Here is a 24,034-nt window from a genome sequence, read left to right as displayed (position 1 = left end):
AGCCCTTTGTCACAGCTTCTGGGGAAAGTTTGGAAGTATTTGGTGACCAAAAAGATCCAGAAAACAGCTGTGGTAGTTTACACCTGTCATTCTTCGTTGAGGAAGAAGGATCGCCTTAAAATCAAGGCCATTCATGTCTGCATAGTAAACTGTAAACCAGACTGGGACATAGTGTGAAACCCTTTCTTAAACAAACAAACAAAAAAGTACCTATAAAGCTGGGCTTTTACTCTCTGAGAGAAACCTACTTCAACACTCTCCTTAACTCTGGTCAAGCAGTGACAGGAAAAGAAGACACATTCGGTGCCTGCAGATGGCCTTATCTCTACACTGGCTGCCAAGGCCTCTGCGAACAGTTTCCAAGCAGGCAGCTCTGCATCCCCCTAGCCTTTTGGGAATCTCTGTTGCTATAGCCTTGTTACAGGCTTATAGGTTGGGAGGTATCCAAATCAAACATGAGAAAAGACCTCCAAAGTTCCATTTAGCCCCATTCCTGTGTGATACACCACTAGCTACTTTACTAGGCTCCTGGCCCTGTGCTGAATCCTGTCAATTATAACACTAACCTTCCTCCCATCTGGCATCTAGGCCCCTGAGTCATGGGAGTTGCAGAGCCCAGAGATTAGGTCCACTTCCCACAGTACTAGCTCTAAGAGAGAGAGTAGCAGACTTGCAGTGGGAAGAGAACAAAAGCCAGAGCCAGACCAGCAAGCTCAAAGTGTGACAGTACCATGCTGAGGCCCTTTTGCTTTTTTTGCACACAGGTGCCAAGTTAGGACTGCACCTTGTTCTCAGGCTGAGGGCTGTGTAAAGAAGGCAAAAGCAGCCTTGTTACAGTGCTGTTTATTGAATCCAATATCAGGGGAGAAAAAAAAGAAAAAACACCCTGCCATCTTTCATGAAAAGTAGCTGAGTTCGCTGAGGGCAGGAGCTTGGATTTCAGCAAAGAGCAAATAGCTAGGGTAGCCTCTCACTCCTCAAGGTAGGAGCTGAAATGTGCGACAGCACTCTGGGACAAGATCTGCTCAAGGCCTCCACCTCATCACAGATGAGATAGTATGGACAGATGTCAGCCTGTCCCACAGGCAGTTCCCACCTGTTCATCCTTGGTGTGAGATTCAGATCTGACCCTAAAGGCAAAAGGAGGTAACAGAGAGAGAAGGCAGGGAGAGCCAGGTAAAGGGGCACAGAATACAGTCAGGGCTCCTGGGTATTGACTGGCTTCCAGGACCACCACACCTGGGGCTAAGTCTTGGCCATCCTGACAGTTGCAGGGGTCAGAAATAGAGGGCTGGCTCGCTGCGGAAGTCCGAGAGGTCGTTCTGACTGGCAGGTGTGAGCTGAGAGAAAGAATAGAATATAGCCACTAAGGCTTATCCAGGCTTCAACCATTCCCCAAGCCAGTCAGCCTCCTTTGGTGATCTGGGTGTTCACCCAGCACCCTCCACCTGGCTTACCATGACCTCCTTTGGTGGGAGCTCCACATCAGTTGGAGTCTGCACCAGTGTCTGTTCCTGCCACTTGCTGAAGGCCATGGAATGCTTTGGAGTGTAGCTGGACAGACCTGTGAACGGAAGACAACAGGCATGGATACCTGCAAGTGTGGTCCAGACCCCACTCCCAGGGTGCCCATTCCAATGGCTGTGATTACCTGAGCTGCTCTCAGGTCCCACACTGCTTACAAATGTGGCCCGGGGCAAGAAAACCTTGAAGGGTTTCTCTGAGTCAGGCCCCACTTCCTCCTCTTCACCATCTTCCTCTCCTTCTTCCTCCTCCTCCTCCACCTCTTCCTGTGCCAGAGAGCTCTCAGAAGGGTACTCAAATGTTGTATGCAGGCTCTTGTCATTGAAGGAGATCTTCATCTAGGAGTAAGAGCCATGTCAGCAGGGGCCCTACCACCCAGTTAGGCAGAGGTGCTAAACAGGGAGAGAAGACTCTTCTACCAAGAGTTATAGGATCCACCTATCCCACCCTCTCTCTACCTGTAGCAGCTCTTAAAGCTAATGTCATGTTCTGGGAAGAATCCTAGTACCAACCATCACTGTCAGGGGCTGCTTAAGAGGCTAACACCCATCAGTTGGGCTGTTGGTGCTAAGTACCACCTATTTTTTGGGCTACTGGGGAGTCCCACTTTTTATTCAGAGTAGGGTAATAGCATCAGTGATTCCCAACTCCTACCCTACTGTGTGCCTCACTCACTGGCTCCAGAATTTCATAATCAAACAAATTCTCCCTTTTCTCCTAGTGGCCTGGTTTTAAGGGACAGAAAGCTGTGGGCAACCCTCTGTCATGATCTTCCTGTCTGCTACCTGGGCTGGGAGCTCCATCTCCACAATCAATGACTGCTGAGGTTCCCTGGTCCTCTCAGCTGAGCTCAGCCTAGTGGGTTGGGAATGAACATGAGCACTTGCCTGCAGCAGATGGGGCAGTCTTGCTGGGCTCGAAATATTAAACTCCTAGGCACAGGACACCAACAGCCAGCTCAGGTTCCCCCTCTTCTCCTGGAAGGAGCCAGAGGCCCAACAGGATGGAAGACTAGCCTGGCAGGAGGGTTGAGCCTGTCCTGAGGCAGCAAATGACCCTGGCACACACCACAGAATGGACCAAGGACCCACAAAAGCAGGACGCCTAGACTTTGAACCAGCATCCTGCTTGCTTTCCCTCTCAATCAATGGCCACTTGCCCACATGACTCTCAATACTCCTGAGCCCTCTGCCCACTGGAAGATACCCTGACCCAGGTATCTGCCCCACCCCAGGGGGAAAAACCCCAGGAATTGGAGCTCCTCGATTTTCAACCTGCTCAGAGACGTCTATTCTCCCAGGCCTTCCCTACTTTGGCCATCTGCACACATTAACAGGCAAATTGTGAAACACCCCAGGTCAGGCAAAACAGAGATGTTCACTCCTGTCATAGGAAGACATGTTGGTTGTACCCTGCTTTGACCTCAAGGCCTATCTTGTCCTTGAAGACTAGATCCCATTAGGTGGAAGCTGAGGGATGATGTCACCTAGCCTTCTGAGATAAGTTCCCTAGGAGGAGCACAGGATAGTATAGGGCCCAACATACCTGAGCCTTCTATAGCAAAGTGATGCCTGGATGGAGCCTTTGAGGCCCATCCCTCACTACTGAGAATACAGGACCAGCTGCCAGGGCCCAGCTAGATTAGCACACCCTCATTAGTCTGCATAGTTCCCAGCAGGGAGGCTGAGGGGATAGACACATGTAGGTACGGTGCCTGGCACGGCCTGGCCAGGCTGGGGGTGGGGAAGCAGCTCATAAGCCTGCCTGTCTCAGCTGGGGCCCAGTCCCCCCAGTAACTATCTCCCTTGTCTCCTCTGGCAGACCAGTATTCATAGGTCTCCTTCCTACTTACAGCACAGGTCAGTGGGTCCCATGTAGCTCAGGCTTATAACCCCTGCCAGGGGTGGAACCACCAGGGCATGTGGGGAAGGTCCAGACAGGGATTGTCACTGTACATATCTGGTCACCAGTATCTGGGGGACTTTACCCAGCACACCTAATATGGCAGGCAGGTGATGGAACCTCTGAGCTTTCACATGGCCCTGGGTGGCAGAACCTTCCAGCTTTTACAGGGCCCTTTTGTTCTCCCTCAACCTGCCCTACCCATACACACCCAGCTTGGGTTACCAAAAGGTGTCCACCCTGGGACTCAAAGCGAGGAAACTGCTCAACTGGCCCAGCTGGAGGTCATGTTTAGCCAAACCCTGCCCCCAATCCCTTGCACACAGCCTGGCGCCCATCCTCCATTTGGCCCCCAGCCAAAGTTCCCAAGGGTAACAGGACAATAGATCGGAGCTACCAACTGTGATAGCCACAGCTGCTACACCCCCACCCACCCACCCAGGGTACACCCTGTACCAGTGAGGTTTCATGAATAAGGGTTCAGTCTCTCTCTGGGGATCCGAGCTCCAGAAAGACCATCTAGGGGTCACCCATGAGAAGAGTTGGGTGAGAGAGACTGAATCAAAAGGAAAGCAGGTGAGAGGACATTCAGGCCAGCTTCAACTAGGAAAGGGAGGTGCAGACTGGAGGAAGATGATGGTGCTGGAAAGGGCCAAAAGGGCAGACCCGCCTTCAAATGGGAGCCAGGCTGAGGGCCATAACTAGGTCACACAAGTGAGGGTGGAGTGCCGAGCCCTGAGGACACTATCATGCTAGGGTGTGACACAGGAACAGGAGGTAGGAAAGAGGAAGCAGCAGCAGGACGGGTGGGAGTCACTAGTCAAGGTGGGGAGGGGAACCAAAGTGTGCAGTTGCCCCAAGGCCCTCTGGGACCACCTGCTCCCACAGGAAGAAGCAGGAGTCTGTGCCAGGGCAAAGACTTGGGTTTCAGAAGGAGCACCCTGGGGTCTCCTGGGGCTACAGGTAAGAGAAATGTCAGGGAAGGACAAAGAACATGAGGGCCTCACCCTGCACACTGCTCTGAAGGTTGGGCAGCTTTGTGCCCTGCCCCCTCCCACTGGCATTCTGTGTCTTGCTGGGCAGGGCAGCTGGTGCATGCATAGGCAGGCCAGCACAATCAGCAGGCTCTACTGCTACAGAAAACCCTGCCCAGGCCACTTGGCCATAATAAGCATCATCCATCTGGACCCCCAACTCCCTCCGTCTGGCCCAGACAGCCAGGCTGCTGGCCAGGGTCCCACTCCAGCCCCCTGCTAGTCTTTAGGCCTTGCCCTGCTTTCGTGTTTGAGATCTACATGAACGACCGTACCTGGCAGCCCTGCCCTCTGACTCTAACCCAGCCAAAGGTGATTCTCACACTTGTCTCTAGTCAGGACAGGAGAGCCAGGCAGCTTTTCAGTTTCAAGAAGCCAAGTATCCCAGGATAGGAGCAAGGCGCTAGAAATAGGAACCTGGCCTCAGCTCCGGTCCTGTGAGTTCCACGGCCTCACGAACCCGCCAAGCCTCAGCTTTCTCAGCTCTACAGGAATGGCCTTCATCACGCCCACTTCTTGGACAAGCATGGGGATGGCCCCATCAGAGAGACATCAGGATCAAGAAGCAGGGGAAGATGGGGGAAGGGCCTGGATCACTCTGTCCAAGGACTCAGGGTAAAGAGCACAGGTGAGATTGAGAGAGACATGGTCTCATGTGGCAAAAAAAAAAAAAAAAAAGTGTTATAGCTCTGAGTCTCCTTCCTCAGCAGAATCCACACCAAAGTCACCATGACAGATGGAATTGGCTGGAGTTGATGGCCAGACCACTGTGACAGGAAGTAAGATGTAAGGGAAAAAGAGTGAGGAGGTAAGGTGGCATGGCTCAGGAAACTGAGGCGGAGGGCACAGCATTAACCTGGATAAACCTACATTCTAGCTGTTGTAGCGTAGACACTGCAGGTGCCATCTCAGCAGAAGGGAAAGGTGCACTTCCCTGTACCAACTGACTAAGAGTCATGTGGGATAGGTCTTGGAATTTGCCCCAGGGGACAAACACAGACCCTGGAACAACCAGGAGGAATCTGAGGAATGATTTCCTTGTGCCCAGAGGGTTCCAAGCCACTGGCCAGAGCTGGCTAGGAAATATGGCTCACCTTAGTCATTTGAGCCTCTAGGGGATTATTCTTGAGTTTCTCTGCCCAAGGCCCTCTTGACCATGTCTGGCATGAAGCCTGGGTGTTCAATCCATCCTTGCAGAAGGCAAAGGCCTGCCAAGCTCTGACTCCCGGACCTTCCAGGGTGCTGAGAACTCCCTCCAACTAGCTCATGGGATGTGTGCCCAGACTGACCTCAAAGTCAGGAGGACCTGCAAAAGAATGACTGGCTTTCTTCCTCCCATTTACATCCAGGCTCTGGATTATCTGTCCAAGCTAAACTAAACTGCACAGGAATATGCCAGCTACCTCCAAATCACAGGCCAGGCTAGTTCCTGAAGGTAGACCTGCAATGAGTTGGAATTACCCATTCCAAAGGGATTCTGGAGCCCTGCACTACTTCCCCCAAATCTCTGAAGTAAACAGTAGGCTGACTAACCCAGCCTGGGGCTGTCACAGTTCACAGAGGCCCTGGACCTGGCCCAAGCGCACAGCCCCACTCTCCTGTGATTTATGGAGAAGACCTCCATGCCAGCAGCCTTCTCCTTACCACTTACCTTTTTTCTCGAGGAGCCAGCTTTGATGAGGCAGGACTTCTGCAGGGCCAGGTAACCACCAATCACCTCGATCTCATGCACAGTGGGGTATCGTTTCTTTAGGGTGTTCTCCAGGGTAGTATGGGGTCCTGAGAAGCTATCAGCATCCTGTTCCTCTGCCCCTTGCTGGGCCTGACCATTGGTCTGACTTAAGTGTGGCTCCTGAAGGGTCCCTGGCTTTCTCTTGGGCACTACTGTGAAAGTGTTGCTACCTCGGTTCAGGAGTTCTGAGGTGTGTTCAGGCCTGGCAGGGTGCAGGTGGTACTGGGAAGGCACACCAACTGCTGAGGAGGGCAGTTTGGCTTCTTGAAAGGCCTCCTCCTCTGAGTCTACTTCATCAATGAAGGTGACTGGAAGTCCTGGCCTCACAGGCTCCTGGCCATTCTTGGCCAAGCCAGGAACCCCCAAGCCTTCAGCTGGCTCAGCTTCAGCTGTGGCTGGTAGAAATGGAGGTGGCGAGGCTGGTCTCTGCCACCTAACACACTTGTCTGTGTCAGAAATTGCTGGCTTGGGGCAGGCCCCCTTCCTAACTGCCCACTGCATCTCAGCAGCCAAGGGACTCTTCTCTAGGGCAGGTGCACCATCCACTGTAGACACCAGCTGGGATCCGAGTCCCTGGCTCTGAGAGGCCCAGCCCACCTCCCCCTTTGGCTCCTCAAATTGCCTCCCCGCCAAAGGATAGTTCCCAGGGGCTTTGCGCTTGGGGATCAACACGAAGGAGTTGCGGGAGTTCACTCGGAGGTTGGCCAGGGCCCTGGCCTGAAGGTCCCCGATTGGGATAGTTTCCATGTCTGGCTTGGAGGATGGCCTTATTTCAAAGGAATCATTGGCGCTGGTGGCAGAGGAGACCCACTGGCGCTGACTGGGAGTGGCACTGGCTGGGCTGGGCGCTGGGAAGGCAGGGGGCCCAACTGGAGTGGCACTTGGAGTCCCAGGGCTTGGGGACGGGTGGAGAGAGGGTTCCTTTGACTCCACCTTTGGCTTCCACTTTCCCGGTACAGGCGGAGAGCCTGACAACCCATTGGCAGGGCCGGCAGGGGATTCCTGAGTCATGGGTCCATTAGAAAGCGAGCGATTGACCGCACTGCGGGGCAGGCCCCGGGGGTGGACAGTGAAGGAGTTGCTGCCGGTCTTCTGTAAGAAGTCGCTACGCCGGGCCCCGGGGCCGGCAGTGCCGTCGGGGTGCGCGGGCTCGCAACAGGCAGAGCGCTGACCCGCGCGCTGGGCAACGGGAACAGGCGAAATAGGGGGTGCGGGCTGGCTGAGGAGCACCGGTGAGGCAGGAGCCAACGACCGACTGGTAGGAGTGCGCGTGGCAGCAGATGCAGACGCCACGGGAAGCTGCGGGAGCGCAGGGCGGAAGCGCTCTGGGCTCCCGCGACGGCAGGGCGCAGCAGGCGAGTCGAACTTTTCCAGCAGGCGGCTGACACGGCCGGGCTGTGGCGCCTCGTACACCACTACCTCGGCAGCGCGGATGCCCGCAGCGGGCGGCACAGCGGGTGGGAAGCCTGGCGCTGACTCGATGATGAGGATGTTGTCCGCTCGAATGGTCCGCACGCCGGGCACGCGACAGTACAGCTCCAGCAGCTGCTGAGCGGGCCGCGTCCCGCGCCGCCGCTCCGACTCAAGTCGCATAAACGGGTTCTGGCTTAGTGGACCCAGACTCTCGGCCAGCACCAGCCGCTCGTTAGGCCCATCCGGCGCCGCTCCAGATCCCTGGCCTCCGCTCAGGGCGGCCAGTTTAGCTCGCCTCCGCTCAAGGATCTCCCGTTTCCAGGCGGGCATCACGGTTCGCGGCCCCGGGTCGAGCCGCCCCAGGCCGGCCATGCTGCGGACGCGCGGCCGCCGACAGGACTGCACGGCGACCGCGCGCGGTACAGACTCTCAGCTACCTGCCTCAGTACCGCGCCGTGCCACGCCCCCCTTGGTAGCCTCCAATTGGGCAAGCGCGCTCTGACCTAAGGGCAGAACTGCCTACCTATAGCAGAAGCATACGGCCCAGTTGACTGGAGGATACCCACTAAAACCCTCCCCTTCAGCGTTCTCATTGGACTACGACAGGCAGCAGCCAGACCCTATTGGCGGACCCAGTGAAGCGCTGCTCAATGGCTGCTCCTCACTTCCGCCTCTGCGCTCTGGACCCGGGATCCTGGACCCCAATTTAAGCAATGGTGGTAATTAAAGCAGGTGTCGCCTTGCGGACCCTTGCGACCTAGGTGACCTTGGCACAGTTCTGACTTCAGTACACAGGCTGCACGGGCCTTCCACTTTTAGGCCCAGGCTCCGTTCCAATCTGGAGTCCTTGAACCGCTGTGGACAGGCCGCCAAGGTCCCCTTTCGGACCTAGAAATGCTGCTTCTGAGATCCACCCGGGGGAAAAAGAATCTATTTTCGAGAATCTTGGTTTTGTAGATCCCAGATCTACTATGTGTGTGAATATCTGGTGCACAGCTTGCCGAGTATCCATTGTGTGTAGGAGGCACCAAGCCTTGTTTCTGCGCACACACAGGTTACATATAAAAACTGAGCCTCACACATTTAGGCAGTTCTGTCATGCAGAAAAGTACAAAAACAAGGGTAAAGGTCCCATTAACTCCTGTTGAAACACCAACTTCCAAGAACGGATAGGGGACTAGTGACCCTGAAGGGCCATAATCTCATGACAGATAAGTCTTGAAAAGTTTCTTTGGGTATCGCTGCATAGTGTGCAATATATACCCCTCCCCAGCATACACAGTAGGGCAACTGCTTGGAGGCATTAGGAAGGTGGGGGCTACAGACTGGTGGTGTGTTTTTCCTTTGTCTGCCTTATAGACCACAGCCAGCTGAGGCCTGGCATTGCTGCCCCCGGTGCCACTTGCCTTCCAGGGGGCTCTGTTTCATGGAATGTGGGTCTCTGCAAAAACAAGTTCAGCCTAGGGATAGGTACCTTTAGGCTTCTGGGTTGCATGGCAGCCTACAGCTGGCACCATCTTAGCTAGATCTTTAACTTACTCGCTGGCGCACTCCATCAATATAAACTGGCGATGATAAACTGAATTTCAGCTTTCCGGAAGTCTTTCCCAAGTCAATTATTTATTTACCCTTGGTAGTACCGGAGATTAGACCCAGAGCCTTCTGAAAGCACTCTACTACTGAGCTATAGCCTCATCCCTCAAATCACTTTTTCAAAGGGAACCTCTAGGACTCATGGCTTTTTTTTTTATATATTTTATTTTTATTAGATATTTTCTTTATTTACATTTCAAATGCTATCCCAAAAATTCCCTATACCCTTCCCCCGTGCTGCTCCCCTACACACCCACTCCCACTTCTTGGCCCTGGCGTTCCTCTGTACTGGGGCATATAAAGTTTGCAAGACCAAGGAGCCTCTCTTCCCAATGATGGCCATCTTCTGCTACATATGCAGCTAGAGACATGAGCTCTGGGGGTACTGGTTAGTTCATATTGTTGTTCTACCTATAGGGTTGCAGACCCCTTCAGCTCCTTGGGTACTTTCCCTAGCTCCTCCATTGGGGGCCTTGTGTTCCATCCTATAGATGACTGTGAGTATCCACTTCTGTATTTGCCAGGCACTGGCATAGCCTCACACAAGACAGCTGTATCAGGGTCCCTTCGGCAAAATCTTGCTGGCATATGCAATAGTGTTTGGGTTTGGTGGCTAATTATGGGATGGGGTAGTCTCTGGATGGTCCATCCTTTCGTCTTAGCTCCAAACTTTGTCTCTGTAACTCCTTCCTTGGGTATTTTATTCCCTATTCTAAGGAGGAATGAAGTATCCACACTTTGGTCTTTCTTCTTCTTCTTGAGTTTCTTGTGTTTTGCAAATTGTATCTTGGGTATTCTAAGTTTCTGGGCTAATATCCACTTATCAGTGAGTGCATATCTAGTGACTTCTTTTGTGACTGGGTTATCTCACTAAGGATGATATCCTCCAGATCCATCCATTTGCCCAAGAATTTCATAAATTGTTTTTAATAGCTGAGTAGTACTCCATTGTACACATTTTCTGTATCCATTCCTCTGTTGAGGGACATCTGGGCTCTTTCCAGCTTCTGGCTATTATAAATAGGGCTGCTATGAACATAGTGGAGTATGTGTCCTTATTACCAGTTGGGACATCTTCTGTGTATATATATATGCCCAGGAGAGGTATTGCTGGATCCTCCAGTACTATTATATCCAATTTTTCTGATGAACCACCAGGACTCATGGCTTTTATACTCAGAATTCCAAATTCTAAATTACCAAAATAAAACAGGAAAACACAGAACAAAATCTAAGAAATGTTACACTCCAAAGTTCAGCCTGTATCTTGCTTTAAGAAAAAAATCTGCCCAATCCTGGATTGGAGACATTTTTTTCTAGCTGGGGGCAAATGAGACAAGTCAGGCCTTGACTCATTCCCTCAGCGTCAGTCAGCATGTGACATGACTGAGGAGGTGTAAGCTGCTGTACTCGAGCACAGACCAGCATACCTGTTCTGCAAAGGACCACACTAAGTTATTAGTGATTCTAAACAAGGACAGTTCTGTCACAGGGAAGCATGGCAATGTCAGGATGAACTTCTGGTTATTGCAAATGAAGGCTGCTACAAACAACCAGTATGGAAGGACCAGGCACACTACAAACCTTCTTACATCCTCAGGACAGTCTCTTCTTCATTCAAAATAAATGGTTCAGGGACTGGTAAGGTGTTAAGAACACCTGCTGCAGCTGGGCAGGGGTGGCACACGCCTTTAATCCCACTTTAATCACTTCGGAGGCAGAGGCAGGCGGATTTCTGAGTTCAAGGCCAGCCTGGTCTACAGACCAAGACAGCCAGGGCTACACAAAGAAACCCTGTCTCCAGAAACCAAACCAAAGAAACAAACAACACCCCCCCCCAAAAAAAAAAAAGAAAAACAAAACAAAACCAAAAACCCACCTGGCTGCTCTGTAGAGAGAGAGGGCCTGAATTTGGATCCTAGCACCTGGATGGCTGTAACTTGTTCCTGGGGTTCTAATGCCCTCTTCTGGCCTCCATGGACATTGCATGTGTGCTGCATATCCTCACAGAATTTTGTTGTTGTTGTTGTTGTTGTTGTTAAAAAAAGACCTAGTCAGCTGCTTGGGGGCACATACCTTTAATCCCAGCACTCAGGAGGCAGAGGCAGAGACAGGCAGATCTCTGTGAGTTCAAGGCCAGCCTGGTCTACAAAGGAGTTCCAGGACAGGCAGGGCTGTTTTTATACAGAGAAACCCTGTCTCGAAAAACAAAACGGAAGAATGATCCCACTCAAACAGTTAAGCATAGTGAGGAACCCTGTATTCTGCAGGTCACATTTGATCTGCCAACTATTAACTTTTGTTGATGTTCCTTTAGACTTTCTCCTGTCTCCCTGTCCCCCTCTTCCCCTCCTGCTTTCTCTCTTTCAGGCTGGGTCTCACAGCTCAGGCTGGCTTCCAGCTATGAAGCCAACTGTCACATGCTCTACAAAATACAGCCCATTGTCTTTAGCTGGGGTGGGTAGTAGTGCAAGTTACTCATCTCCTACAACAAGAAACAGAGATTTTCCAAAAATAGTCTAACACCCAAAGTGCTCTAGCCATGGTGCACTAATGACCCCAGCCCTATGATCCCCTGTCCACATGGCAAAGGGCATCTTAGCATTCACCTGATGCAAACATTGAGATGCCTAAATATATATTGTTAATTTCAGGAAACATTTTTTCCATCAGCAAATGGTCTCATTTGGCACACAACTGACATGAACTCAAAGACCGTAAGCTAATAAACTTCAGCTGTAAATGTATCCACTTCCATGAGCATGTGAGCACCCGTCCTAATGTCTATGCTTCCTTTTCTAGGTCTGTCTGTCTCAAGTGTATTAATGACGCCTGCCACAAGGTGGTGGGAAAGTCCGTGAAACTGCAATCGGTTGAGCCAGGAAATCAAGCAATGCCTTGAGAGCAGAATTTTTTTCTCAGATGGCAGATACCCACACAGGGCCCTATTCATGCTCCTTCTCAACAGTCTGCTTTCTCTTTGTGAGGTGGAATGAACAAAAGGCTAGTCTTTGGCAGAAAAGAGGAAAAGGGATGCCAGCCCTCTTTATCAATCCTATAAGTCTGGCCTGGACAGATGAAGGGATATGCTCTGAGGTCAGTGCTGCTGTGTGAACAAGCTCATTTATAAAGGGGGCACATCACCATGGGAAATACTCAGAGCCTAGCAGGATATTTTACTTATATGCAGCCTCCAAATGCTGGAAAAGTTCAGTATTGACTGGCAATTCAGAGCATGAATAACTGGAAATAAGTTTTAATAAACGAGGCTTCACTTGTAAGTTTTGCTCGAGGAAACCATCTTATATATAAAGAAAACTGGACAGTAAACTGGGCACAAGCAAACACTGATTTCTGACCAAAGCTCCACCAGTGTGGCACCAAGTTGGGTCAGGACCGGGAGGTCCAGAACTCCAGCTGCGCAGTGCTCCATTTCCAGCCACTGCAAGAGGCTAGTTGACGCGACAGGCCCGGATCATGAGCAGCTGCAGGAGAATGAAGACCGGAGACGTGATCAGGCCGAACCAGAGCTCTCGAGTCTGCTCCACTAGCTTCTGGCACAGCAGCATCTCAAAGACAAACTTGAGGCTAAGGACGGTGAGAACCCAGAAGAGGCGCAGCACAGCCAGTCGCTTCTCCCCATCTTGGAAGAGTCGAACGGAAACGATGGTGGTGAAGTAGGTACTGAGCCCGTCGGCGGCGAAAAAGGGCACAAAGACGTTCCACCAGGAGAGGCCCGGAGTCAGGCCATCCACTCGCAGTGCCAACAACACGGAGAACACCAACAGGGCCAGCAGGTGCACGAATATCTCAAAGGTGGCGAAGCCCAGCCACTGCACCAGCTCCCGCAGCGAGAATAACATCGCGCCTGCTTAATACCGGCCACCGGTGCCCCGCACCGGGCTGTGACGTCTCCGACCGCAGACCTGGCGACCGCCTGCTGCCGCCGCTGCACACGGGAGGCAGCAAGCAGCCCAACCTGGCCTGGACGCCGGCCCCGGGGCCCTGCGACCCTGAGGACCCCAACACCGGACCCGGAACCGGAGGATAGTAGAAGCCCGCGGTGTGCAGAGGCTATCCCCGCCCCTCCCCGCTGGCGCAGCTGAAATGCGTCATTTCCTGTTGACAGCGGAAGGGGGAAGTTAGTGAGGTGTGCGGTTCTGGCCGGGGTGTGCGGTAATGCAGGTTCCACAGCTCCTGGTGCTTTTCGGCAGCCAGACTGGCACAGCCCAAGACGAAGCGGAGAGGCTGGGCCGTGAGGCCCGGCGCCGGCGGCTAGGTTGCCGCGTGCAGGCTCTGGACTCTTACTCCGTGGTGAGACTCGGGCGCTGCGGCGGAGACCCTCCACCGGACTTCGCGCCCTCGGATGGAGGACGTTTGAGTGCGGCCCTTTGGGCCCAAGCGGATTCAGGGGAAAGGGAGGCACGAGGCTGAGGCCTGAGAAAGCAAAGCCTGGTAGCCACTGGGAATAAGTGTCCAAACACTTTTACTCTGTTCCCCTAGGTGAAGGTGGTGGTGGTGGGATGCGGTGCAGGGAGGGCACTGATCAGGGCTGCCAGAGACCTTACATCTACTTGTGTCTTGTCCTTGAGGCGAATCTCATTAGGGAGCCCCTGGTGATATTTGTTTGTGCGACCACAGGCCAAGGAGACCCTCCTGACAACATGAAGGTAAGGTTGGCCAAATGTGTACCCTCATCCTGTTTTCATTGCTGTATAAGAGTCCCAGCGTGCACAGAAATAGCTTCCCTTCAACGCGTGTTGAGTATGAGAGGTGCCATTGAGAGAGATTCTTTGTATAGACCCGAGGAGAGAAATAGCTCTTAAAACTACACCTGGTGCTAGGGAAAGTGCCAGATGTTCAGAGAGTTCAGAAGGGGGTCCTGAAATCGTACACAACTCTTGGGAAGGAAGGAGCACACCTTTAATTCTACCTCTTGGGTGGCAGGAGCAGATGGAGCTGGCCAGGGCTACATAGGGAGAACCTGTCTCTAAAATAAATTAATAAAAGGAGGGGCAGGTGGTAGTGAGAAGCAATCTGTGTAAAGGGCAGAAAGTTGAGGATTCCCCAGCCATGAACTGTGCTGACAGAAAAGGGGAAGAAAGGTTCATTCAAAAAACCTGGATAGCTACAGTGAAACGTCCTATTAAGATGAAAGCTATAGGGACTATGGAAGTGACACAGTGATGCTGTCAGTGTAGCAAGACCACCGCCTATCTGAACATGGCAAGAATAATGCTAGGCAATAAATATATCCACGTAAGCAGGAGGTGCACACGTGCCCTGAGCTGGGTGGTGGCCCAAGGCTGAATAAATCAGGCACATTCCAGAGATCCCAAAAGGTAGACTCAGCAGGGTGTGTAATCAGAGGGATATAGAAGATGAGGGCAGAATCACAGCACAAGAATCCAAAGTAAAGCCAGACTTGGTTGTGCACGCCTTTAATCCCAGCACTCGGGAGGCAGAGGCAGGCNGATTTCTGAGTTTGAGGCCAGCCTGGTCTACAAAGTGAGTTCCAGGACAGCCAGGGCTATACAGAGAAACGCTGTCTCAAAAAAACAAAAAACAAACAATCCAAAGTAATTCCACCTGTGGATTGAGAGGACCAGTTAGGGCAGGTGCCAGGAGGTACCTAGAGGAGCTGCAGTTAGCTGTGCAGAACTGGGAAGGTCCTGGCACAAGCATCATTGTTGAAGCACCCAAAATAAAACTGAAAAAACAGCCCCTATCCCTCAGGCCTGCCATCTAGCATGGGCAGGGTCAGAAAGGAGGAGTTCCCCTTCCCAAGGTCAGTGATAGGGTGGGAGGCTTGAGAGACGTCTCTGGGCTCAGTAGAGACTGCGAAGGAGAGCATTCTATGGGGGGCAGACACTGTGATCTCCAGCACTAGAGAAGATGAAGTAGGATCAGGAGTTCAAGGCTGCCCTCACCTACATGTTAAGAAACTATATCAGCTAGGTATGGTGATATGCACCTGTAATCTCAGCCCTCCAGAGGCTAAACCTGAAGGACCAAGAGTTTGGGGCCAGCCTCAAACTAGTGTCAACCAAAAACATGTATCAAAACAAACAACTCATCAGGCAGTGGTGGCACACTTGGGAGTCTGAGGCAAGTGGAGTTTGAGGCCAGCCTGGATTACAGAGGGAGTTCTAGGACAGCCAGGGCTACAGAGTGAAATCCTGTCTCAAAATAAAAAATAGGAAAAGGACAAGGAGGTGAGGGAATAGTGATCTCCCTCAGGTTTGAGGTGTGCTGGTCTGTGGATACCCCACGTAGGAGCAGGAGTCAGTAGTTACTGTCTCAGTCACAACCGGAACTGAAGTCCCTTGAAGAGGCTACAGACCCAGCATCCCAAAACACATCCAGCAGTGTGGTCCCTCAGGTCTGCAGGGCAGGAAAGCCTTGGCCTTGGCCTCTTTGCCCTAATCCTCTTTAAAAACACATTGGAGTTATAGGGGGAAAAAATCCAGTAACTGGGTCTTTGCTTATCTCTTTCTGGTGAAATCTACTGTGATAGGCATGTCCCAAAGCTTTTCCAGCAGCTTCTTAAGTACAAATAGGTCACAGAGAGTCAAAGAGGCGAGGGGAGGGAGACAGAGAGAATGGATGAATGAATGAATATGTTTGCTGGAGTGAAGACTCTAGTGAAAGGCAAAGACAAACAGAACCTAGAATTCAGTATGGATGCAGCCATTACTGGGCTAAGAGCAGCGTCAAAGGAGGCTAGACAGAGATAGGGAAGCAGGGAAAAAATTGCAAAGTATTGGAAGATATAGCTGAGCAGTTCTCCCAAGTGTAACACAGAAATTGGACAGTGGAGGAAAATAGTCAACAGAACCTAAAGATCATGTGAGGAGTGACAAAGTAAGGAAGGGGTAGAAAGGCAGTCAGTAAGGACAGTAAAGGTGTTACACAGCTGGGTGGTGCTGGCACAGCCTTTAATCTCAACATGCCACAGGCAGGTGGAGCTCTTGAGTTCAAGGTCAGCCTAATCTACAGAGAGAGTTCCAGGACAGCCAGGGCTACACAGAGAGACCTTGTCTACAAGGAAATAAACAATGTCACATAATGGAAGGACAGAACTACTGCCTGAGACAGTGACCACATGCTTGCAAAGGGGCACCCAGAGAGGATGAGTTTAACTATTGGGGATAATAGACAACATGGCCTAATGGCTGACAGGCCAGAGGGCAACAAACTGGAAAGGTCATTATAAACTCAGAGTTCGAGGGCATGAGTCAGTGACTCAACACCTTCAGAGAATCAAAGCACAGCCCATCTCCCTTCTTTACCCAGAAAACTTGAGTGAGAACTTATAGCTGGCCTCTCCCTTCTTATGGCCGTAGACTGGCTGGTCCACCACCACAGTAATAGAGAAGCAGCTGGAGGGTGGTAAGCGAGTTCACCCCTAGACCAGATCAGGAAGAATACTGCACTGAGTGTCCTGCAGGGGGGCAGCAGGTAATTAATTGGGGCACTGAGCTACAGGTTACCATATATGAGAAATACTTACACAGTTGGGATAAGTTTTCTTTGTGCGCAGGTTCCTGGTCTATAATTTTGTTCCATGTGAAGGAGAGATGTCCAGATTGGTCAGTGTACAGTTCTGGGCTCTAATGGTCTTCCTTCCACACCATCCTCTCCTGTCCCTGCTGGGACCTCAGACAGAAAACTGGCCTGCGCTACGGTCCTAACAGTTTTCCTATGGCTACAGAACTTCTGGAGGTTCATATTCCGGAAGAGCCTGCCGTCCAGCTCCCTCTGTCAAATGGATTTTGCTGTCCTAGGCCTCGGGGATTCCTCATATGCCAAGTGAGTAGGGGGTGGACTTGCTGGAGACAGTTATTAAAGTCAAGGAAGAAATGAAGCAGGCAGCTGGTACCCCAGGTGCCCATCCGTTGTAGACCATGTGACCCTACACTGTGTTGGCTCATCAACCTTATGCACAGATATTCCCTAGTGGTCACACTAATCTTTGTAAGGACTTGGCATAGAGAAGGCCACCACTGGGGAAGGAACAGGGTGGCAGAGTACCACCATGGAATTCAGGGCATGGTGAGGCTCAGACCAGCTAGCATTACATTACAACATCCAGTCTGTCCCTGTTCCTCACTATGTTCCAAACATAGTCTGAAGTATTAACAACTTGAAAAGAGCCCTGAGGTGAATAGCTTACCTTTAGGTAGCTTATTAGACATGCTCATGGGTTCTCGCTGTCAGGGTTTGAGGCATTGTGTCCCTAAACAAGCAGTGCTGTGAGCTTCGTTTACTTCCTGCAGTGATGATGAGGGATTTCCACGCAAAGGTGCAAGTAGCTATGTAATACCTAAGACCTGTTTTCCACAGGGCCCAGTGTCATCCAGCACTGAGGGCCACTCCAGCCCCCTAAAAAGTTGTGTTCATGGCAGGGTTCTTGATTACTTTAGATAAAAAGAACAGAAAATGGGGCTGGAGAAGATGGCTCAGAGAGATCGAGAGCACTGACTGCTCTTCCAAAGTCCTGAGTTCAATTCCCAGCAACCACATGGTGGTTCACAACTGTCTGTAGTGGGATCCAATGCCCTCTTCTGGTGTGTCTGAAGACAGCTACAGTGTACACATGTAAAAATAATTAAAAACCAAACAACAGAAAATGGAAGCTGAGCATGGTGACTTACTACCTTACCATCCCAGCACTCAGAAAGCAAATAAGGGAGAATTGCCACAAACCTTGGGTAGGACTGGATCCTACTACATCATAAAGCAGAGAAAATAGGAAGATGGTGGTGGTGTGACTTGCTTGGTTAGAGCTTTTGCTCACTGGCACTATGGATACACAGAGAAGGTAGGATAGAGCCCAACTATGGATGTGGTTCCCAAAAGGACAAGCTGATGCAAGGACCAGTGAGTCTTTTACAGACCAAAGAGGGGAATATTCTCACAGAAAAACACGGTTATCTGCTCTCCGCCCAGCCCCACCTCCAATAGCAGCTGTGTAGCCCTGGCACAGGGAATCCATGGTCTTGATCACTTCAGAGATATGGGTTGATAAAATGAGACTGTTGTCCATGTGGTAGCTTCTTGAGATCAAGGGACTTACCATTTGTGGTTATAGCTGTTGCTCCAATCTCTCATCCCCTGCATGCTGAAGTCAGTGTGCACCATCCTGCACTGCCCAGGAAGTTGACTGCACTATCGCCCCATACTGTTGGTTAGCCCACACTCTGGGCCTGCCTTACTGTCTCCACCCACAGGTTCAACTTTGTGGCCAAGAAGCTACATCGTAGGCTGCTGCAGCTAGGAGGCAGTGCCCTTCTGCCCCCATGTCTGGGTGATGACCAGCATGAGCTGGGGTAGGTGTTGGTGTCAGTGTTCCTCTGTGGTGACCCTTCTTGGCTCTGGCCCACTGAGGCCAATGCCTGTACTCTTTCCTAGGCCTGATGCTGCCATTGACCCCTGGGTAGGAGACCTTTGGGAGAAGATAATGGTTATGTACCCAGTACCCCTTGACATTCCTGAGATTCCTCATGGAGTCCCGTGAGTCTGAGCCTTGGGTATATGAATATCAAGGGACTTTGAGCTGTTTTATGCCCCCCAGGCCACCCAACTGATAGTTCCACTTTCCACAGCTTGCCCTCCAAGTTCATCTTCCAGTTCCTTCAGGAGGTCCCCAGCATAGGGGCTGAGGAGCTCAACATAGCCAGCTCAGCCCCTCAGACACCCCCATCAGAGTTACAGCCTTTCCTGGCACCTGTGATCACCAATCAGAGGGTCACTGGCCCCCAACACTTTCAGGATGTTCGGCTGATTGAATTTGACATTACAGACTCAAATATCAGGTAAGGAACCCAAGCCCTCAAGCAGTCAGGCAGGGTGCCCATATGTTCCTAGGAAGCTAGTGTGGTCAGGGAAAAGGTAAGCAGTAGTTAGGGCTTCACAAGGGTATGCCAGAGCCAAAGGCCAGGCAGTTCTGAGAGCTTGACCTCCAGCCCACCTCCATCTCCTTAGTACCTTCATTCCCCCCACAGTACACATCCCTTCTGTCCCCTCAGCTCCTCTGTCCTTTCTACGCCATCCCCACATTTCTGGTGACTTTTTCATACAGTTTTGCTGCTGGTGATGTTGTATTCATTTTGCCCTCTAACTCGGAGGCCCACACCCAGCAGTTCTGCCAAGTGTTGTGCCTGGACCCCAATCAGTTTTTCACACTTAAGCCACGGGAACCAGGTGAGTGCGGGAGATGTACCAGCTCTGAGCTCCAAGGTGCCACCTAATGACCCGACCCACCAAGCCTCCATGCCACTCCCGCAGGTGTCCCTGACCCACCAGGGCTGCCCCAGCCCTGTACTGTGTGGCACCTCGTGTCGCAGTACTTGGACATTGCCAGTGTGCCCCGCCGTTCCTTCTTTGAGCTCCTTGCTTGTCTCTCCCAACATGCGCTGGAGCGAGAGAAGCTGCTGGAATTGAGCTCTGCCAGAGGTCAGGAAGAGCTCTGGGAGTACTGCAATCGGCCCCGCAGAACCATCTTGGAGGTGGGCCGGCCTGTGGGCAGGCAGGTGGGTATGGGCTGCTGAGGTGTGGTGTGCACACCAGCACACAATAAGACTCCATTTATCCAGGTGCTATGCGACTTCCCACATACAGCGGGCGCCATTCCTCCAGACTACCTTTTGGACCTAATCCCTCGGATCCGCCCACGGGCTTTCTCCATTGCCTCCTCCCTACTGGTGAGGGGCTCTGAGTAAAACTGAAGACTGGCTGGAAAAACTGGGACTGGGTAGGGCGTGTGTAGATGGGGGTTGCCTCTCTACCAGGGACTGTCCCTCCTGGGGTTGGTAGTAGGCAGGAGTGCTTTAGCAGGGCAGTGCCATCACTGTGTCCCTAGGCTCATCCCAGGAGGCTACAGATCCTTGTGGCTGTGGTAAAGTACCAGACTCGTCTGAAGGAGCCCCGCCGTGGTCTCTGCTCCTCCTGGCTAGCATCCCTGAATCCTGGGCAAGGTAAATCCATAGTTCTGGGGTTGGGGGTTGGGAGAGAATATAGCCTCAAGTGCCTGTCTTCCCCTGTTCCTGCTACCCCAGGAGCTCAAGTCCCAGTGAGCACCTTAGCACTGTCTTTGACCTCCTTCATGTCATTTTCCTTCTGCAGCAGGACCTGTCCGGGTGCCTCTGTGGGTACGTCCTGGGAGCCTCGTGTTCCCAGAAACACCAGACACACCCATTATCATGGTGGGGGCTGGAACTGGTGTGGCCCCCTTCCGAGCAGCCATTCAGGAACGAGTGGCCCATGGCCAAACTGGTGAGTACAGGAGCTCCAAAGCAGTGTGACCTGACCACTGAGCCTGGTCTAGCTGAATTTCTGCATCCAGACGGGGACTGCCCTATGTACCCCAGGAAACTTCTTGTTCTTTGGCTGCCGCCAGCGGGATCAGGACTTCTACTGGCAGACTGAATGGCAGAAGCTAGAGCAGAAGGGCTGCCTGACCCTGGTTACAGCCTTCTCCCGGGAGCAGGTGAGTATATTCAAGTTAGATAGGACAGGAGTTGGGATGGCTGAAACTTAGCCTCTGACACCTGCAGGAAAAGAAGGTATATGTGCAGCACCGGCTTCGAGAGCTGGGGCCACTTGTCTGGGAGCTGCTGGATGGCCAAGGTGCCTACTTCTACCTAGCAGGGTGAGCAAACTTGGGAATGTCGGGGAGTGGACCAGCCTTTAGGGAAGGGAAGTAGTAAGGGTTGGGAATCCGGGATCACTGAGCTTTCTGAGGCCTGCCTTTCCAGCAATGCTAAATATTTGCCTACGGATGTTTCGGAAGCCCTTATGTCCATTTTCCAAGAAGAAGGACGACTCTCTACTGCAGATGCATCTGCCTACCTTGCTAGGCTCCAGCAGACACTGCGCTTCCAGACTGAGACCTGGGCCTGAGGAGCCACTTGCTAGCTCACACCCACATTAACAGCTGCATTGGGGAGCCTGCTGGAGTCTAGAAGGCCCATCATTACCTCTTGCCTTCTAATCCCAGAACACTGGGTAGACCCACAGTTTCGCTTTTTTGGTCCAGCTGACCAGGAGGGCAGTCCCTGCGTACAGCCAAACTCAGTGAAATCCATTGTCCCATACGTAGCCCCAGCCCCGGTGCAGCCAGCACTCCTAGTTTTCTCTCAGACCCCTTCATTCTGCCCCAAATCTGTATTTATAGTCCATACCACCAAGGGCCTGCTAAGCCCTCCAAAGGGCATAGAGCTGTGCAGGCTGCACTGCCCGTCTGACCCTGTGCTATTCCCATTAATCCCATAACACCTGTGCAGCTCAGCTCAGTTGAAAAGCCACCAGTGACCAAGTCTCCTGAGCGTTGGGAATGGGCAAATCTGTCTGTCTTCAGGTCCATAAACATGAGTTAACTGCCTGGGTAGCCACTCACTTCTCTTATTGCTTCTAGGTTTGAGAGTGGTGGGTGGAACATGGATTATCTGCATCTGCTAGTGGTGGGCAAAGACCCCTCCAGGGCATGAGCGTAGGCTTGTACTGACAGCTTAGCCAAGCTAGTCCCCTTCTCTGATGGCCACACAACTCAGCCAAGCTCATATACCCTTCTCTCATGGCCAAGCAGAGAGGGCTTAGAGAGCTATTTGGAAGTCCCAGCCAAGAGCCAGCTTGCACTATTCTTTCCAAAGAACTGAAAGAATGATCAGGTGGAGGAGGTGTGATTTGTGTTGGCCCGCCCATGGGCAGGGCCTCCACTGCTGGGAAGAAAACCCTGTTGGAGGAGTCAGACAGGTCCAAGGGCAGCTGGGAGCTAAGGAACCTCTGTTCTGTCTGTCAACTTGTGGAACAGGGACCAGACCAACACCACTCTTAGGCCTGAGATACCAAGAGTTGACATGCTGCGGGGACCCAAGTGAAGCTTACTTCCAGTGAGGTCAGCAAGCCGAAGGGTTAGCTAGAGGTTAGTGCTCAGGTGAATGGGTGGAAGCCAAGCTCTGCCTGACTCCTGAGGGCCACACCTTCATTTCTGCAACAATCCCTGCTGTCATCCTGGAGTCTCAGTCTACGCATCCTGACCTCTGTTCTGGTGGCTCTAACCTGGGACCTAATGACACCAGCTCTGTGTCTACTAGTTCATCCGGTGCTTCTCTGGGTCCTGAGCTCTTGGACCCACTGTGCCAGCTGCCAGCAGATGAAGAGGATGATCTCAGGGCCCCTCTGGGTGCCAGAACTCCAGACAGTAAACCGGAACTGGAGGCCAGAGACCCATCCGCTGCCTGGGCCCTGGAGTCAACTGTGGAAGAGCAGGAAGGTGAGGGGCAGGTTGTGGAGGAGGAGGAGTGTCCCATCTGTGCTGAGCCTTATGGGCCTAGTGAGCACCACCTGACCCTGCTAAACTGTGGTCACAGCCTGTGTGTGGGCTGCCTACACCAGCTGTTAGGCATGACCCCCAGAGCTGACCTGGGCCGTGTGTGCTGTCCACTGTGTCGTCAGAAGACACCCATGCTAGAGTGGGAGATCTGTCAGCTGCAGGAGGAACTGCTTCGAGCTGATGGACCCCAGCGCCCAATGCGGACTGCATCCATCACAGCCCTGCATCCTGGCCCTTGGCCCTGGGGTCCCTTAGAGCACCGCTACCAGCTGCGTTTCTTGGCAGGACCTGTGGGAGGGCGGAGCTGTCTCCCCTTCCTGCCCTGCCCTCCCAGCCTAGGCACCTGGTTGTGGGCACTACGGGAACGTGGCCCCTGTGCCCGCCGCTTGTCACTGCTGAGCCTGTTGGTCCTTGAACTGCTCGGGCTGGTGGTCATCTTCATGCCGCTCCTTTTACTAGGGGTACTCTTCATGCTGCTAGACCGTTCCACCCACTAAGCAGAGCCCAGAATGCTGGCCAAGCTTTGAAGTCCATGCTCGGATTCTGGTAATCAGCAAAGACTTGTTATCACCAATACCAAGACTATACATGCCTAAGAGCCTAAGCCAGTCAGAGTGCTTACACACCCTTGCAGCCTAGATACTAGCTAAAGCCAAGGACACAAGGACAGCCTCTGAAGGAGCTTGGCCTGGCAGGAAGAGCTGTGAAAAGAGCCCTATGTGCTCACTATGGGCGGTCATCTCACTGGCCACAGGCAGAAGCTGGGCTATACCGCCAGATCGTAGTCCAGCTGGTGAAAGTGGACACAAATGTGTGATTCTAACAGTGATTCTGTTTATCCTGAAATCTGTTCATTGGAGAAGGCAAGGGCTCCAGACTCTCACCTGCACCAGACAGAAGCTGGTGTGTGTCCTGAAGGCAACAGCAGCAGCCACAGTAACTACCAGGAGAGGCCTGCATTGCACAAGCCAGCCTTCAAAAGCTCCCACCCAACCTAAGCTACTCACCAGAGAAGGTAGCCCAGAGGAGCTGGGATCAATATTGCCTTTGTTTTGCAAGGGCCCATCCAGACCCTGAAGCCTCCAAATGCCCAAGGTCTGTTGGGCTCTGTTCCTAATTGACTCTGAAATTCATGTCACTGGACCAGGAGCCCTCACTTGGGAGATGCAGACAAATGCAAGCTCACTTCATGGCTCATTGGTGACACAATGTAAGGTGAAACATTTCAAACTGAGTCCTATATAACAAGCATAAGAAAGGCTCTCAGACCGGGCAGTGGTGGCACACACCTTTGATCCCAGCACTCGGGAGGCAGAGGCAGGCAGATTTCTGAGTTTGAGGCCAGCCTGGTCTACAGAGTGAGTTCCAGGACAGCCAGGGCTACACAGAAAAACCTTGTCCCACAAAAGACAAAAACAAACAAAAACAAAAACACAGAAATGATCAGAGTCCTATAAACACTCCACAGATATTTATAAATCCAGAACTTAAATAAGGCTA

General features: G+C 52.2%; 3 protein-coding genes across 10 annotated transcripts; 1 reads left to right on the top strand and 2 right to left on the bottom strand.

Annotated features, from left to right (window-relative positions):
• Positions 1–826: 826 nt before the first annotated feature.
• Tprn (taperin) lies at positions 827–8,079 on the bottom strand. Its single transcript, XM_021155869.1, has 4 exons — positions 6,112–8,079; positions 1,652–1,862; positions 1,458–1,564; positions 827–1,340 (listed from the first exon to the last, which is right to left on the bottom strand). Exons 1-4 carry the CDS (start codon positions 7,975–7,977, stop codon positions 1,278–1,280), a joined length of 2,247 nt encoding a protein of 748 aa, XP_021011528.1. The 5' UTR covers positions 7,978–8,079; the 3' UTR covers positions 827–1,277.
• A 4,124-nt stretch (positions 8,080–12,203) lies between these two features.
• Positions 12,204–13,299, bottom strand: Tmem203 (transmembrane protein 203). Its single transcript, XM_021155829.2, has one exon. The coding sequence runs from the start codon at positions 13,059–13,061 to the stop codon at positions 12,651–12,653; it is 411 nt and encodes a 136-aa protein (XP_021011488.1). The 5' UTR covers positions 13,062–13,299; the 3' UTR covers positions 12,204–12,650.
• A 20-nt stretch (positions 13,300–13,319) lies between these two features.
• Ndor1 (NADPH dependent diflavin oxidoreductase 1) lies at positions 13,320–21,589 on the top strand. Of its 8 annotated transcripts, none has more exons than XM_021156066.1 (14): positions 13,320–13,512; positions 13,791–13,868; positions 16,913–17,010; positions 18,432–18,530; positions 18,613–18,714; positions 18,807–19,016; positions 19,283–19,404; positions 19,489–19,709; positions 19,797–19,904; positions 20,063–20,177; positions 20,326–20,475; positions 20,571–20,689; positions 20,757–20,851; positions 20,958–21,589. In XM_021156066.1, exons 1-14 carry the CDS (start codon positions 13,378–13,380, stop codon positions 21,100–21,102), a joined length of 1,797 nt encoding a protein of 598 aa, XP_021011725.1. In that variant the 5' UTR covers positions 13,320–13,377; the 3' UTR covers positions 21,103–21,589. The 8 variants fall into 8 exon arrangements, 6 of the variants coding, with proteins under 6 accessions (XP_021011725.1, XP_021011726.1, XP_029329878.1 ...); XM_021156067.2 differs by having other exon boundaries at positions 13,332–13,512; positions 20,329–20,475; XM_029474019.1 differs by having other exon boundaries at positions 13,420–13,653.
• The last annotated feature ends 2,445 nt before the right edge of the window (positions 21,590–24,034 follow it).

The sequence above is a fragment of the Mus caroli genome, chromosome 2, assembly GCF_900094665.2.
Source record: "Mus caroli chromosome 2, CAROLI_EIJ_v1.1, whole genome shotgun sequence".
NCBI lineage: Eukaryota > Metazoa > Chordata > Mammalia > Rodentia > Muridae > Mus > Mus caroli.
This window is presented reverse-complemented; position numbering and strand designations above follow the sequence as displayed.